Below are 17435 nucleotides of genomic sequence, written 5' to 3'. Positions count from 1 at the left end.
CAAACCAAAGAGTTTCCTCCTGACCCTTTGTGATACCACCCTCCCACCCATCTCCACCCCTACTTTTCCACTCCATCCCCCATCCCCAAGCAACCACTGATCTGCTTTTTGTCACTAGTTTGGCTTTTCTATCAGTGGAATCGCACGATACATATTTGAAGAGGGATCTGGCTTCTTTGACTCAGAATAATTATTTTGAGATCCATCCATGTTGTTGAGTGTTATCAATCATTCATTCCTTGTTATTGCTGAGTAGGATTCCACTGCGTGAATATACCACAATTCGTATTCCATTTACCTGTTGATGGACACTTGGGTTGTTTAGTTTGAGCCTATTACAAATAATGCTACTATGAATATTTATTGAATATTTATGTACAAGTCTTTGTGGGTAAGCACCTAGGTGTATGTTTAGCTTTTTTAAAAAGGCCAAACTGTTTTCCAAAATAGTTGTATCATTTTACATTCCCAACATGTTGTATATGAGGATTCCAGTTGTTTCACATCCTTGCCAATACTTTTTAAAGTTAAACAGATGATCAGTCTTTTTAATTTTAGCCATTCTAGTGATTAGGGTGTGCAGTGATGTCTCACTGTGCCTCTAATTTGCATTCCCTAGTGATAATGATGTTGAGCATCTTTTCATGTGCTTATTTTGTCATCCATATATCTTCTTTGGAGAAGTATCTTGAAATCAGGTAGCTCAAGTCACTCAACTTTGCTTTTCTTTTTCATTATTTGGTGGGTAGGGAGAGATAAGTTCAGCTCTTATTGTTAAATTTAACAGTTTCAAATGCTTGTGATGATGGGACTGTCATCATACAAAGTTCCACTTACTAAAATTTCAGGTAATCAGGAATTTTTTCAATTAGGTCTGCTGGTCCTAGCCCAATTCCTAGGACAGTCTGAGACCCTGGAATCTGAGTACAACCAGCATCTTGGATTAAATTTATAGTCAGTCCTAGCATTTTCGTGTGGGTCAGTAATTCAGCCAGAGTTTCTTCATCAGCGGCTTTGACTGCCACTTTGGGTTGGCCACAGTACTCCCACTGTTTGAACAATTCAGGGTTTCTCCTTTGAATTTGCTTGTAGGCAGAAACAGCAGCATGAGAACACTGGGCAACCACTTTCCCTTTTCTCATCTTTCCGTCATTTCGAACCACAAGAATCATTTTGTACTACCTAGTCTCTCCTAAGATACTTGTTTCAGTTCCAGTCCCTCTGTCTGTCTCACTCACTAAGCTTCTGGGGATTGTCCTGAAGTGTACGCGGAGGCCCCAGCCCAGACATATGCCACAAGCAACTCGGACAGCCAAGCTGAGTACTCCAGGATGAGCCAAATACTCCATAACCAAGGATTTAGAGAGCATCTAGAGCACCTTTCCTCGGACACTTGTGTCTTTGAGTTCTTCACTTCTGAATAGCGAGCACCTCAACTTTGCTTTTCTTGATCAAAGTTTTGGCTACTCTAGGTCCTGTGTATATCCATATAAAATTAGAAGTAGCTTGATAGTTTCCACAAAGGAATCTAAGATTGTTACTGGACTTGCCTTTAAATCTAGATCAATTCAGATAATTGTACTGACTAGAACCTCCAATACTACATTTAACTGAAGGCAATTTTTACAAAGTAATATTCCTGACTCCCAGGCCCAGATTAGGCTCACCTACAGGACCTTGTTGAATTTAATTCAAATATTCATCAAATGTTCAAAAATTGAACAATTATTGCATTCCAGGCTCTGTTCTGGTTGTCAGGGAGACAATTCTCAGTACACTCTCCACGAGGTATAAAAAAGGAGTACACAACAGACATGAACCTGGTCCTGATGAACCATCTTACCATCTTACTGAGGCATTTTAGAACAAGAATTAAAAGCACAGGCTGTGTTCAGTTGGCTTGAATTTGAATCTGGCTCTGCCCCTTAGTGGTTGGTTGACCTTGGAAAACTTAATTCATTTTCCTAAGACTGTTTCTCCATCTGTAAAATGAAGGTATTAATAATACCTACCTCATAGGATCGCTGTGAGGATTAAACGAATTAATCCCTTTAAAATACTTAGAACAGGACTTGGCACATAGTAAAGGGCTTAATAAATATGATCTACTAATTATTAGAGGGTAGGATTAGTTCTTCACAGGGTAAATCTACAAAGGACTGGGGAAGGACAGGTATGGAAACATTAACAAGCATAAAAAGTTAATTTAGCTGCTAAGTATAGAGGCAATAGTGTCAGCCATACCTAGGCTTAAAACCTTGCTCCACTGTTTATTAGCTGTGTGACTTTGAGTAAACTACTTACACAAGTGCAATGCCTGTAAAGTGTTTAGTGTCTTATTTGGCACACAACAAATGCTTAGTGGATAGTAATTGTTGACTGTGGATGTCCTGCAAAGCCATAATATCGCCAACCTGTGTTGGTAATAATAGCTGCCATTTATCAGGACTTACCATTTCGGACTCTGTACTACTTAATGTCCATATAGTCTCTTTTATGCTTCTTATCTAGCTACGTCTAGAGCATAATCGGCCCCATTTCATGGTAAGAAACCAGATATTCTTTGTGTAACTATAACCAGTGGGAGGCCGGAGGCCTAATAAGTGGTGGCTTGCAATCCAACCTTTGACCAAACCAGGGTTTGCAAAGTGGTCTTTGTCACCAGCTGGGCCTTCGACAGCTTCTTGGAGATGGCACCAGGAGAGGCAGCAGGTGGCCAGGCCATTCCCACGGCCACCCCATGGAGTCCCTACCTGGAGGAGCCTGCCAGGGGAGGCCTCTCCCGCCGCCACTTAGGCACGTCTCCTTCCTTGGCCTTCGCTGCCACCTTCCCTCTCAGATGGCCTCCGGCGCTCGGGCCTCGAAGATCTTCTGGAGAAGCCTTGCCAGAGAGCAGAGCAGAGCGCTCGGGAGGAAGGTTGGGCACTGTCTCCAGGCAACGCGCCGGGGGCAGGGCTGCTGCGTCACGGAGGTGCGACCCGGTCGCCGGGCTGAGGTACGGCGCCGCCTGTAGATCTGAGCGGCTGGCTGAGGCGGCGCCGGTGCCGCCCGGAAGCGCGATGCCTTGAAACTGAGGTGAGCTGCGCAGGGCTGTCCTTTCGTTGTTTCCCTATGTGCCTGCTCCACGACCGTCACGCGGGGGGTAGAACACCAGCCAGGCCTCCACTGCAGAGCCGGGCTTCAGTGGGGAGACAGGCCTCGCCCCGCCGCCCTATCTAGGCCTCGGCTTAGGGCGCGGGACGGCTAAGAAGGCGCTGCGGGGGAGGGACGCACCCAGCGGTTTCCAGTGGCCCGGGCGGGGTGGGGGTGCGGGCGGGGGGCGGTGACTTGTCCCGTTTGGTGGGTGGATCTGAGGGACCTGAAGGGAGTTTTTCCTCCTCGAGCCCCGAGCCGCTTTTGAATGTTGCCGCGGGCGCAGTCTGTCGGCGGGCGGAAGTCGCTGTTGGTTACAAGCTCCACGTCCTAGGGCGCTTGAGAGGGGCTGAGGCGGCCAGGGTGGCCAGTGGGTTTAGTAAACACACTGGTGCTGTTAAAAACCAGCCCCGCCGCACCGGTTACCCCAGGTTAGAAACCCTATGCCTGGAACAATAGCTCAGAACCGGCCAAGTCGATCTGCTTAGCTTCGCTGGCCCTCCATTTCTAAATTAGTTTAGGCTGCCCCCCTTCTCAAAGGCTGTGCCTTGTTGAACCAACTACCTTAAGACCCAGATGAGACAGAGCGTTTCCTTGCTAATAATTGTAGTAATGATTTCTGGAAAGGAAGCCTGTTGTGTTGGCTTTGGAAATTATTTCTTCTGTTCTTTGTATTGTTACAAAAAGTGGACTTATTATTATTCAAATTGATCCCCAGCTCCTTTATTTCAGTTGCAGTGAACGTCCATATTCTGCCCCTGTCCTATTTCATGGTGCCAAGTGGTGTGAGTTCTTTCCTCTGGCGTGTTTTGTAAAGCTGCCTATGGTTTTCAATTCTGAGATCTTATGCATAAAGTTATTTTCCTCCACTCCCCTCCGCCCATTCTTCTTGCTATAAATTGAGATCTGTCCATTCAGAATTGCATCTGGGGCATGAGGTGCCGCGGACCAACCATACTAAATTAGTGAGTCGCCTCTGTATCGAAGTCGCCGCTCTAAGAAGTGGTGCTTTCTGAATTCAAAACTCAAAAATAGCATGGATTTTTCTTCTTGCTTTTGATGCGGCCAGGCTGCTGTTTCTAAATGTTTTCCTCCAGAATATGATTGTGTATTAACAAAATACGTTCTTTGTCGTTTGGTGTGAGTGAACTTTATATTTGATGTGTGTAACCCGATCCTTCTTAGTTCACATCTAAACAGGTAACACTTTCCTTACCCTTCTCCCAAAAAAGCAGGGAAGGTCCAGAGAGGATTCTTACGAGTCTACTTAGTGTATTTTTCCAAATATGAAATGTACTTAGTAAACACACTGGTGCTAACAGAAATCTGTATTCTTAATCTGCAAGCACTATCTATCTTTTTGTAGTTTTTCTTTTTATAAAAATTTTTTTCTGATTAAGATCTTTGAGCCCAGAACAGGCATTCTAGACTGTATAGTGACTATGTCTGGTTTAATTGTTTCATTATGTATCTTTATAACTGCTGTTGATTTCTTGTCTTGCAGAACAGCTATTATCTGCTTACAGATCTAGAGTTTGAGTAAGCAATGAGTAATAAAATATCCTTAGGGACCTAGTTTTTAGTAGGTTTTAATCACTGATGTTAATAAAGTTTGACCTCATGATGAAAATAGTTGATTACTTCAATTATAAACATGTTTTGTAAGTAAAATAGTTGATACACTATTTCATGGAGAGCAGGTTTCAGAGAGATTTTGTAAATACTTGTGAACTAGTCAGTCATCTTGTTGCACTTTCAGGCTTTTCAACTCTGCTGTTATCCTTTTATGAATGGATATGATTTAAATTTTCATGGAGGTTTTTGGGTTTGGGTTTGGGGGTTGTTGGGTTTTTTGGTTTTCGTTTTTGTTTTTTGCCTTATTACCCATGAGGTGATTTTATATCTTTATAAAGAATATTTGAACTACAACAATTCATTTGTTAGAAAAAGAAGTGATCAAGTGTATGTTACCACCCACTAGAGAATGAGGCATTTTTGGAGTCCTTGATATTCTTATGAGTTTCAAAATAACAGTTGTTCTTTATTTTTTTGAAAAAACCTTCAAATGTTTTTTGAAAGCACATTGTTATCCTGTTAGAAAGGACTAAATTATAGGTGGCACAATAGTATAAAAGCTGCTCGTTTTTGAGAAATCTTGACCAGAGATTTGTCTTTTGCTGAATCCTATGTGAGTGGTTTGTATGTTATATTCCTATGCAATACTATTGTTCCATGATCTAGAGGGATGTACTTTGCTAATATCAAATAATGAGTATCCCTCAATTTACATATACATTTAGTCGAATGATATAGTTTTACAATTTTATATCTTTTCTTCCATATATATTTTTTTGACTTCAGCTTCTCTCTAAGTTAGTATTAGTAAATTATTGGATAGGTTAACAAGAGTCAAAAGAATACTAAATGAATAATAATTTTTTTAAAAAACTGTCAACAATATTTTCTGTATCCATTTATAAACATTTATTGTGTGCTTATGTACTGTGTTTCCCTGAAAATAAGACCGGGTCTTACATTAATTTTTGCTCCAAAAGACGCATTAGGGCTTATATTCAGGGGATGTCATCCTGAAAAATTATGCTAGGGCTTATTTTCCGGTTAGGGCTTATTTTCGGGAAAACACGGTATCTACCAGAAGAGAGAACACAACTGCTATGTTCAAGAAGCTCACAGGGGAGCGTGGTCAACTGACCTAGCTGATGATATGTGCTATGATAGAAGAATATGCAAAGTCACCAACAACGGACATGGAAAAACCTGTGGTGGGTGACTAGAGTGTGGCCTCAACAGATTATTTTTGTGAACATACACTCTTGGGTATGGTTTTATATTGCATACACATCACAGAGTCATATTTTTATGTTAGTGATGACATTAACATTTATCATTATTTTATGGTGTTCAGAAAGAACTGTAAATTCTAGGTTCTCTGCACTGTACCAGGTTGAGAATTACTGTTCCAGGCTCTTTTGGTAATCTCTAGATTTTGTTCCCTTTTAATTGAAGGAGTTAGTAGTGGTCAGGATTCCCAGATACCAAATACAATTACAGGATAACAAATTAATGTGCTTGTTATATGGGATCTCTGGTCCCACTCCCTGCATAAGAATTCAGGATAAGGTGAGGCCAAAAAGGAACACCAATGGAGCCATGGATGGGGGTTCATACCACTATAGTCTCGCTTGCAGCTGGACTGGAGCTACAGGAAGCAGGCTCCACACGATCCGCAATCCACCATCCATGCTTCTCTGCCAACCAACCCCACCCCCTAGCATAGCCATAGCAGTTATATTAGTGGCTAATGGCTAACCGTTAACAGCTGATGGCCACCCAGCCACAGCAGATGGCCATCTGATTACAACTGATGGCCATCTAATAACCGAGCCTGCACCTTTCCACGTGAGGCCGAGAGCCTGGAAACTGCTCTCTGGGACTCTGTCCCCACAGTGCTGCCTCAAATTATAAACCTTATCATTCAGAGTTAGGGCACCAGATCAAAACAATGCAGAAACAAAAGGGACCATTTTCTAATCAATAAATACGTAATAAGTGACTGTCATGCAGGGTCTCTGGTGCCGCTCCCCGCACTAGAACGCAGGATATAGTGAGGCCTAAAAGGAACACCCACGGAGCCATAGATAGGGGAGTCATACCACTATATTCTCGCTGGCAGCTGGGTTGGAGATACAGGAAGCAGGAGCCACACGATGCCCAATCTGTCCGCCGCTTCTCTGTCACCAACCTCACTTGCTAACTGTAATCCGCGTTTGCCAGCCACAATCCGCTGCTAGCATAGCCACAGCAGTTATATTAGCGGCCAATGGCACACTGGTTATTACAGCTGACGGCCAACTAGCCACAGCTGATGGCCATCCAATCACAGTTGATGGCCATTTACACCCCCCCACCACACCCCCAGCCAGCACCTTTCCACGTGAGGCCGAGAGGCTGGAAACTGCACTCCTGGCTCTGTCCCCACAGTGACTAAATTAAGGCTTCTTTTTAAATACTTGTATGTGGTGGGCATGTTGATTAAATTATCATTACATGTTTGATCCTACTAAGACCATATATTTCAAAAGTTTAATTTTTTATTTGTTAAGTAGTGTAAGTATAATTTAAAGATTTCAGTCTGGTTGAGTAAAATCTTTTATTGTATTTTGATTGGATTGATACAGGAAAGCTAGAGGGAACTTGAGTTTCACTTTGAGAGTAAGATACTAGTGGTTAGAGGTCACCTGCTCTACATCTCACCAGAGCAAAAATCTTCTCTAAAACACTCATTAGGTGAACTTCTAATCTTTATTTAAACACCTCCACACTTCAATGAAAGCAAGCTCACTACATTACAAGACAGCCCTTAACACTTCTGGATAATTATGGCTGATAGGAAGTTTCTGATATTGATGTGAAACCTGCCTAATTGACACTTATTGGCCATTTTGTTCTCTAGCTATATAAAGTAAATCTTACTTCCTCTTCCTCATGAAAGCTCTTCAAGTATTTGAACAAACCTAGTATCATGTTGCTACATGTTGTTACTATGATTATCTAGAATACAATGCTTTGTTTCCTTTACTAGTTCTATAACATACACTCTCCCCAAAATATTCAAATGATTAGTGCCCTTTAAAAGTGACTGCTTAGAGCTGATCACAGAACTTCAATGTGGTTTAACCATTACAGAGCACAATGGGACTAGGCTCTTGCACTAGACATATGCTTCTAGCAAGAGTTTAGGAGTATTTAACAACTTTCTTGTCCATATTTACCGTTGACTTATTTTGACTGAAACCCTCAGACCTTTTATATTTTAACTACTTTTTAAACACATCTTACCTATGTGTTTTTTGTGCAGTTGGCTTTTCAAAATATATTCAGAATTAACTTTTAGTTATATTCGCTATGATTTATTTCATTCAGAATATCAGTATCTATTTCAGTCTTGATTTTGGTATTCAGGGGACATTCTTTTTTTTTTTTTTTCAAGAAGCAAACTTTATTGAAGAATTTGGTGGAAAAAAACTGATGTTTCTGGATAATTGTGTATTTGTTTTACATTTAGTCACAGGTTTATTGTGGAGAAGAATGTAAATAAGCATTACTTTAAAAATAAGTTTTCAAAGGGAATTCCTGTCATGAAGTAGTTGATTTGCTTCTGCCCCAGATTCCCATGAATGGGCTTTCCCTCTTTCTTTTTAAGTTTTACTTTTTTATATTAGTTTCTGGTGCACAAAACAATGTAATAGTTAGACATTTATCATTTATATCCCTCACACAGTGACAACCCCCCTCCCCCATCCACTATCCCTCTGACATCGCACACAGCCATTACATTTCCACTGTCTACATTCCTAATGCTGTGCTCCGCTTCTAACTATATACATAATATATTAACTTGTAGTTGACATTCATTATTGTTCAGCTTCAGCTTCAGGTGTACAGTGCAGTGGTCAGGCATCTACATCTTCCCTGAGGTGGTCTCCCTAAAGAGACAAGTTCAGGGGACATTCTTCATTCATTCTAATTTTAGTCATCCACAGATTGGGCCGGCATGAGGTCTTGTCTTTGGGTCATCAATAAAAATGATAAACAGTCTATCTCTTGATGCCAATCTTTCCCTCTGCCTCTCTGCCTTAGTCACTCTGGCCTGTTTTGATTACCTCCTTTCTATGTTAGGCACTTGCTATGACCTGCCTGGAATGTCCTTGCCTCGCCATGCCTCTACCCCTCTTCTCTGGCTAACTCTGTCTAATCTCAAGTCAAATGTTGTTTGCCCAAGGACTTCTTCCCTGACACAAGACTAGGTCAAGTCCCCCATTTATAGGCCTTTTATAGACCATTTATAGGCTTTCATAGCACCCTGTACTTGTTTGGCTTAGCACTTCTCATTTTGTAACCATATATATATATATATATATATGTATATATATATGTACACATATATATGTATATATATATATATATATATATATATATATACACACACACACACACACACATATATGTATATATATATTTCTTTTTAATAGGTTGAGATTAGTGTATTTTTTATTTTATTGGGGAATTTGGGGGAACAGTGTGTTTCTCCAGGGCCCCTGAGCTCCAAGTTGTTGTCCTTCAATCTAGTTGTGGAGGGCGCAGCTCAGCTCCAAGTCCAGTCGCCGTTTTGAATTTTTAGCTGCAGGGGGCACAGCCCACCATCCCATGCGGGAATTGAACTGGCAACCCTGTTGTTCAGAGCTCTCGCTGTAACCAGCTGAGCCATCTGGTGGCCCCGTAATTATATATTCTTGATGTGATTGTTTGTCTCTTCTCCACTGTAGCAGATGCTCCATGGTGACAAGAACCAGATTTGTTATTCACTATTGTATCCCCAGAACATAGCATAGTGCCAAGTACATAAAACTTCTTGAATTTAATTTTTAAAAAGGCCATGCAACACAGTGGCTCCTTAACACCAGTCTACAACCATTGGCTTCTGATGATGTTTTCACAAGTTTGGATTAGAACAAGAAAAATAAGGGCGATAGTGTACGTGTATATATGTAGCATAGGTCAGTGTGAAGTTATTGCCTTCTTGTGAAGGGCTTTTATTCTAGTATACCTTCTACTTTTCAGGTTATAAATTGTTCTTTGTAAATTTTTTGTTAAGTTTTGGGGATTTTATTTGTTTGTTTATTTTTGGAAACTATCCTTAAAATAAAAATAAATGTGCAACACCTTGGCACTCTGAAATTTTACCAGTCTTCGAGATCCAGAAATCACTAATGTTGAATACCCTAGAGACCTCCTCTAAGCTCTTTGTTTCTCTTTGGCTACAGTTGCTATGAATCCACTTGGCTATATTTAAAATATATAATTTTGCCTTCAGAGATGTTTTTTTGGTGGCCTGGATCTTCCTCAACAACTTCCTTTCATTTATCTCTGTAATATAACATTTATTGTTGCCAAGTAAGCTCAGATTCAAAACAGTAATTGTTGAGTTTTTCTTTTTTAGTACAATGGTTCTTTTCCTGTATTTAATGTGACTAAAAGAATAAATCACAAATACAGTACATTAAATTTTAATAGCAGTACATTAAATTGTAAAAGCAAAATTTACATGTTTATGGTTACTAAGAACTCTTATTGTAAATGTTTTTATATTTTCAAGTTATACATTTTATATTTTAGAGTTATAACTTTATTATTTTTTTGATTAAATGATAAAATAGGTTTCCTGGCAAAATTTTTCCTATGAAATTGTTACTATTTCACCTGCTTTATATGATATGAGTATTAATTCAGGTAAGATAAAATGATAGTCTTTGAAAGGTAAATAAAATGGAATTTCTTAGGGGTGGGAGGATCAGATTTTTTAAAATTGTAATGCTTTTTTCTTTTTCTAACTTTATAAAAAATACCCTACTGTTAGCTACGTGACTTTTACTTTAACTTCTCTGTGCTTGTTTCCTTAACTATCCTAACCTGTTTCTTCATCTATAAATTTGTCATTATGGGGATGTAAATGAATGGATTCATAAATACATGTAAAGTACTTAGAAGATTACGTTTAAACACAATGATTGTTTAGTTAGTAACAAATATTTGCTTTTACTATTATTAATAGTATTCATATTATACAGGGATCTTCATATTCAGTTATAGAATATGTCAGCATAGATAAATACTAAAAATTTATCTTGTTTTCTGTTTTAATCATATTCTTAGTGCTTGATATTCCAATAAATCATTATTTACTAAAGGAAAAATCTACGTATCATAAGCAAATCCAACTCTTCACTAGCCATGATATATAGAATTATATTTTCAAGACTTTAGAGTAAGTGGTTACTAAATAAGTGTTTTGTGGTTAAATTTTGAAATCAATTCAATAACTTACTGATCTATATTGACAGATTAATCCAACCTTTTAACTAAAATATCACCTTTATATTTAAAAAACAAGTTACATAAATTCTAAGTTTAAAACACCTATAGGAATTAAAGGGCAAAAGAGCTGTCTCTTTTTTCAAAGCAGAAAATGTGAGGTGGTTAAATTATGTAGCATTTTAATTTTCTTAGGGTTTTCACACCAAAAATCTGTTTCATTTACATATATTTTACAATTAAAAATAAGTTGCACATTCATAAAGTAGTTCAACAACAAATTTTTTAGCTGATATAATTATATTATGATTACATATCATAATATATCATAGTGGTTAAGAATATGAGCACTAGAATCTGGAAAACATGAGTTCAAAGTTCACTTCAACTACTTACCAACTGTTCAGATAAGTCTCTTAGCTTTGTTTCTTTACATGTAAAAGAGGAATATAGTAATGCCTACCTCTTAGGATTGTATGCAATAAATAAGATAATATGTGGAAGGCCCTTAGTTTGGAGTCTGACAGGTGGTAAGCAGTTAAGACATGTTCTGGGGAAAATTGTATAAGGCTAAACAAGCTTCCTATTAGATACAGTCACTTAAATGCTTCTGGGTGAATTGTCTGTGTGTTTGTGTGTGTGTGTGTGTGTATGTGTGTTTATATATAATGGGTATTGACTTGGCAAAATTATAGAAATAGAGATTCATCACCCTCCCAATAATATAAGTGAATCCTGTTTTCTCATTTAGCTATGTGATCTAAAAAATAGAAATATAAATCTTTACTTTAAAATATAGTTTAAATAAATTCCACATTAGGCTCATGTAAGGCTACTGAATTCTCACTTAAAGGTACTCCTAGTTTTTCTTTATTTTCTTGAAGGGATGGGTAGATTGCTATTTTTATATTATATATAAAAGTAACTTTTATATGTATTTGACAGAAACTGTGTGAAGCCGCACTCTTTCTGGATTTCAGAAGACATCATTTCATCATGGGACAACAAATTTCGGATCAGACACAGTTGGTTCTTAACAAGTTACCAGAAAAAGTAGCAAAACATATCACACTGGTTCGAGAAAGTGGCTCCTTAACTTATGAAGAATTTCTTGGGAGAGTAGCTGAACTTAATGATGTGTAAGCCTGGCTCTTTTTATCATTTTATTTTTACCCCCTTATGTATGCCCCATATGTCATGGCTGTCTGAGAAGTAACCAGAAGTATTGATTGGTAAGACTTAATGTTTTCAGCAGCAGTTAGCAAATAAAGATTGAGTGCCTACTATAAGACTTTCTATGTGACTTTTAAAATATATAATAGGAACAAAAGAGACGGAAGAAACATAAAATTACATTTTGAACACAGACATATAAATTGATTCTTATTTGAAAGTACTGAAGGGAAAGTACTGAAAAGAATATGCCAATGAGTCACTCTAGAGAAAGGCTTCTAGGATTGTCGAAGGGCACTCGGGTTTCTATATATCAACCAATTCATCTGGTTAATAAATAAGTAAATCTTCTGTGTTTGTTTACCGAGCCATTATTTTGCCAGAGAAATGCATATATATTATAGTAATTCATTTATCATCGCTGAAGAATAAGATACTGCATTTATTATTATTTTCTAATTAGCTAATATCTTTAAATCTCTACTTAACTCTTGAATAGATTAATGTCTAAGATGGAATATAAATTTGTCTACCTTCTTAACGTGCACATTTAATAGAATTTAGTCTTTTGTTTGTGAGTTTATCCTTTATTATATCAATTTTTATACTAATCAGTATAGAAGCTATTAAAATACACAGGGCTCTTTGTCCCTGAATAGCCCCAGATTGTTATGCTTTTAAAATATTGTTTTTTGTTGTTTGTGTTTTCTTCCCTAATGACAGATGAACAGATGTCACTTCTTTCTCTTAAGTCTTTCTCTAGCAGCACTTACATCCACCTCTCCATATACATATATTCTACCTCCCTTGAGGTATAATTATGGTGTTGCTTTTTAAATTTTTAAATTCGATCATAAAGGTTCTTTAGTCTGTTCAATTTAGCTAACGCTCATAGAGCATATAGTATGTATAGAGCACTTTGCTGAGGGTTGGACATTTTAACTGAGGCCTAAAATGATTACCCAAGTATTAATGGCAGATCTAGCTCTCCCTAAGTATATTCCACTTTAACCTCTCCTTAAACCCCCAAAAGGCCAAACAAAATCACTTAGAAGTCTGGACCCACTTAGTATATATATAAACTTACTTATAGTCACTATTAATAGTTTAGGGTAAGATACATGAACCTGCTCCCTAAGCTTTGTGGTAGCTGTACTGGTTGATAAGAAACATATTTGGCCATGTGGAACACATTAGATAAAGAGAAGGAAATACAGTCTTTTTATGGACATGACTGGAGCCTACTGTTATTAGCCAGTCATGAAGAATAAAGAATTAAAAGTTTATCTTAGAAGATTAGTTCTTTTAAGAACACTGGATTTAATTGTTTGTTGTTTAAAAAAACAAAAAACACTATGGCTATATGAATGGATCCTGTATGGATATATATGTATGTAAATGCATAGAAAATGAACTAGAAGGATACATACATACTAGGTCTGTAGGGAGTTGGTGGAAAAACGGGGCAGTGAGGAAGATTTTACATTTTACTGTGTATATTTGTGTATTGTCTGATCTTTTACAATAAAAATGTAGTCATGTGTTTTTAAAACTTTAGCATTTTACATTTTTCTTTTCTTTCTTTCTTTCCTTTTTTTTTTTTTTACAGCATCCAAATGGTAGGATTTGAGGCATTACTTCTGGGACCATAGTCTTAAGGAGTGAAATTGGGTTGAGAATTTAATAGTATCATAAGAGTGGTTTTTTGTTTATCATTTCAACTCTTATGAAGAGTCATCAGTGACATTTGCCATCCCTTTAGAGCAGGCGTGTCCAAACTGCGGCCCGCAGGCCAACTGCGGCCCGCAGGCCAACTGCGGCCCGCAATCCATTTTTAATTGGCCTGCAGCAAATTCCAAAAATATATTTAGTTTACTTAAATAAACCAGGTGAGGGCAATACATACTTCACCTCAAGTGAGTGGCCTGGCTGTTTGTGTATTTTACCGCATATGGCCCTTGGTAAAAAAATGTTGAAAAAAGTTTGGACACCCTGCTTTAGAGTCTTGGAACTTAAATACATAAACCTAGTCCATTATACAAAATTTGCCTTTTGGCCTAAAGATACTGAATAAAATGTGTCCTACGAAAGCATCCACAAGCTAAGCTTACTGTGTAATACTGAGGTCATGGAAAAGAATATCTTCCTTTTATTTATTTAGCTCAGGACTTTTCTGACTGGATTTGGTCCTTAAAACCAATTCTCGTGGGTCAGAGTTGGGCACAGTGCTATCTGAGAACTAAAGTTAAACCTCTACAGAAGAAGCATGGCTTGATAGCTAGAAAAGAGAACTGGGAACTGGCACAGCTGAATTACCTTCACTGGCCAACTTTGTTACCTAGGGCTAGTTGATTAATTTTCAATGACCTCAATTTATTGAGCTGTAAGTCACTTAGTTCTGAGTATGATAGCCCCACGGTTCTTGGAAAGAAATGTGAGTAATGATAGAAAGGAGCAGGAATACTTAAATATGTCTTTGAACTGATTTAGATAGGCTTTAATGGCATGATTTTGAGTTATCCTCTAAAAGTGTTATATTTTTAGGTTAGAATCCTGTGGCTCTAGATTAAAATTGTTCTGCTAGTGGAAGATAGTAAAGATGTATTTAAAGTGTCTCAAAATCATTTGCTTGATCCAGAACCAAATTATAAGAAAATTTTTTTCCAAGAGATGTGTTAGTATTGTGTTTAAATAAGGACTCAACCAAGAGCAAGATTTTTTCACACTTTATATACATATCTGAGGCAATAGTCAAACTTTGTATAAGTGAAACCAGCTAAAGTTTTTCTTTTAAGTACCTGACTCCTTGGACATGTTTTTCATAGATGTCTTTGTTAGAAATTTAAAGACCATTGAGATAACAGATACAACAAAAACAGATTTATAAATATCATTCCAGTATGCTGTTGACTTTAAAATTAAGTTGTATGTTTAATCAAAACATTCCTACCCTTATGTTTTAAGAATCTAATTGTGACAATCATTATTATTTGTCTTTGTGTGTTTTCTTCAAATTTCCTTCTGTCTTTTAAAGTGTTTCTTGAATCTGGTTTCATAGCTCCATTATTTTCTATGACTTTTCATAAAATTAACAAATGTGCTTGTCTCTTCAGAACTGCTAAAGTGGCTTCTGGCCAGGAAAAACATCTTCTCTTTGAGGTACAACCTGGATCTGATTCCTCTGCCTTTTGGAAAGTGGTTGTACGGGTGGTCTGTACCAAGGTGAGAGTAATAGCGACTTCCGATTCAGAGCTTAAACTATTTTGATGGTTAGGACCACATTTAATAGTGTAATATATATATTGAAAATAAATGTTAATAATTTGGTTATTATTGACATTTATTTATACAATTATGTAAAGCATAGTTTTGATACTATTATTGCCTTCCAGGTTAACTGAATCTCACTGGTTGTATGTATAATTGCCACATAGCGGAGATTTTTATAATCAAGGAAGGTGGTAGTAAACTCATCCTTACTTTCTACCTCTCTTTTTGGATTTAGCTGGCTATAGAATCCTAAGGTGTCGCCCTACTTAGCTCTAAGATGACTCCTTAAAAACTAAAGTTATCTTAAGAGATCATTTTTTTAAGAACACTGTGTTTCATTTATTTAATAATCATTTTAAAATCCATTAGAAAGGTTTGGTTGTTCTGTTTTGTTTTCTGATTTTTATAGAATGGATTTTTCACCATCAATGCACCATGTCTCTTATTTCATCTTTAAATTTTAGATAATTGAGTATTTCAACTGTGCTAAAAAAATATAATGGCAGCTGTCATAAAGTATTAGGAAGACTCATTCACTAATGGGTAGATTAGAAGAGATGTTTCTTAACCTTTTTGAGGCCATGGAACTTTCGGTGAAAATGAAGGAACGGATTTTATTAGACCTCCTCCTATCCCAACCCCTGCTCTAAAACAAACAATAAAATCATCCATATGCATATAAACAATAAATTGGGCAGTCATGAGTGCCCTCAAGTCCATTCCTGACCAATCCCTAAAGAACTCCTGGATAAGGAAATTATTTTCTTGTGTATCATGGACCCTGAGGGTTACCCAAACAGTATGCCATGTTTCCCCATGGGGTTGATTGCCACTACTGTGTTTTAAGTGTAGCAGGGTTGATTATGGATAGTTGATTAAATTATAAGTTCTAATCAATTTAAGTACTAAAAGAAGTTTCAAGAGGATTAGAGGTCACCTGAGACTAATATAAAATAATGTTGAATGTCAACTGTAATTGAAAAATAAAAATAAAATAAATAAAGAGTATTAGAGGGTGAAAGATAGATGTTCATTCCAGACTTGGCTAAGTGCCTGAAGTTGAGTGGCACCTGTTAAAGTTTACAGTTGATTTAGAGAAAATACACAGTATAGTTTAATACCATTCAGCTGAGTCTGTCCACATTGAAATTTGCTTAGTTGATTTTTTTTGTAAGTCCAACTGTTAGAGAGTGATATAATAGCTACTGGTGATATAATAGCTATTAGATATTAGTGATATAATAGCTACATCAGTCAAAATTTTTTTGCATTCATCACAGAGGTAGCTAATGTACTACTTACTATGAGTGGTAGTGTAAATTTATACAATATATAATGTGTTACAAATAATAATAATAGAATACACACTGAAATCGTGATAATTTGATGCAAGACAGTGTTTTGTTATTTATATTTCCATTCCTGGGCTCAAAAATTGTATACCAACCACATATTTTTTCCATTTTCTATTTTTTCATTTCTGTTATTGGGTTTATATTATATTTACAGTAAATTTATTAGGGGTTTTTAACAGTGTTATAAATACACTCCCAAAAGAACTCTAGGAATCTGCAACTTTTTACTTTGCAAAGGAATAAGGTAAATAAGAGATGAAGAACAGAACTAAAAACATGTTAGACTCATTCAGATAGGCTCAGTATCTCTCCTACTCCCATCATCCCACAGCTGCAAACTTACATTGCACATAATCTTTCAGGACTATTTGAAAGTCAACTTCGAAGGATACATGGGTGAATTTATAAGAAGTCTAGTGACAAAGGTCGTTTCTGAAAAACACGCATTCTTACTCCTTTTCTTGCCCTCTCCTCCACAGTAACCAGCCATCTGATCTCAGCCATTTTGCCAGGTTTCACTTCCAGTGTGTTTATAAGATAAATTCCATGCTCTCAAGGAGACTGTAACTGTAGCGCAAGTACCTCTTTCTTTTCATCCAGATTACCTTAGAT

At 37.2% G+C, this 17435-nt stretch overlaps 1 protein-coding gene, 1 long non-coding RNA gene and 1 pseudogene across 4 annotated transcripts in view; 1 reads left to right on the top strand and 2 right to left on the bottom strand.

The window, feature by feature from the left end:
- Positions 1–2895, bottom strand: part of LOC141572234 (uncharacterized) — a 78858-nt gene extending 75963 nt beyond the window's left edge. For all 3 annotated transcript variants that reach the window (XR_012497510.2, XR_012497512.2, XR_012497511.2), the window contains exon 1: positions 2754–2895. This is a non-coding gene — a long non-coding RNA (uncharacterized LOC141572234). The remainder of the gene's footprint in view (positions 1–2753) is intronic.
- On the bottom strand, positions 68–2754 carry LOC141572233 (peptidyl-tRNA hydrolase 2, mitochondrial-like; annotated as a pseudogene).
- A 41-nt stretch (positions 2896–2936) lies between the features above and the next one.
- The window catches only part of RNF141 (ring finger protein 141), a 31904-nt gene continuing 17405 nt past the window's right edge, over positions 2937–17435 (top strand). The window contains exons 1-3 of the mRNA XM_074335995.2: positions 2937–3075; positions 11971–12164; positions 15312–15420. Coding sequence (XP_074192096.1) covers positions 12022–12164; positions 15312–15420 — 252 coding nt within the window. The 5' untranslated portion in view covers positions 2937–3075; positions 11971–12021. The remainder of the gene's footprint in view (positions 3076–11970; positions 12165–15311; positions 15421–17435) is intronic.

The sequence above is a fragment of the Rhinolophus sinicus genome, chromosome 14, assembly GCF_057876585.1.
Source record: "Rhinolophus sinicus isolate RSI-liver-muscle chromosome 14, RSI-T2T, whole genome shotgun sequence".
NCBI lineage: Eukaryota > Metazoa > Chordata > Mammalia > Chiroptera > Rhinolophidae > Rhinolophus > Rhinolophus sinicus.
Note: the sequence above shows the minus strand (reverse complement) of the source record. Positions and strands in the feature narration are given on the sequence as shown.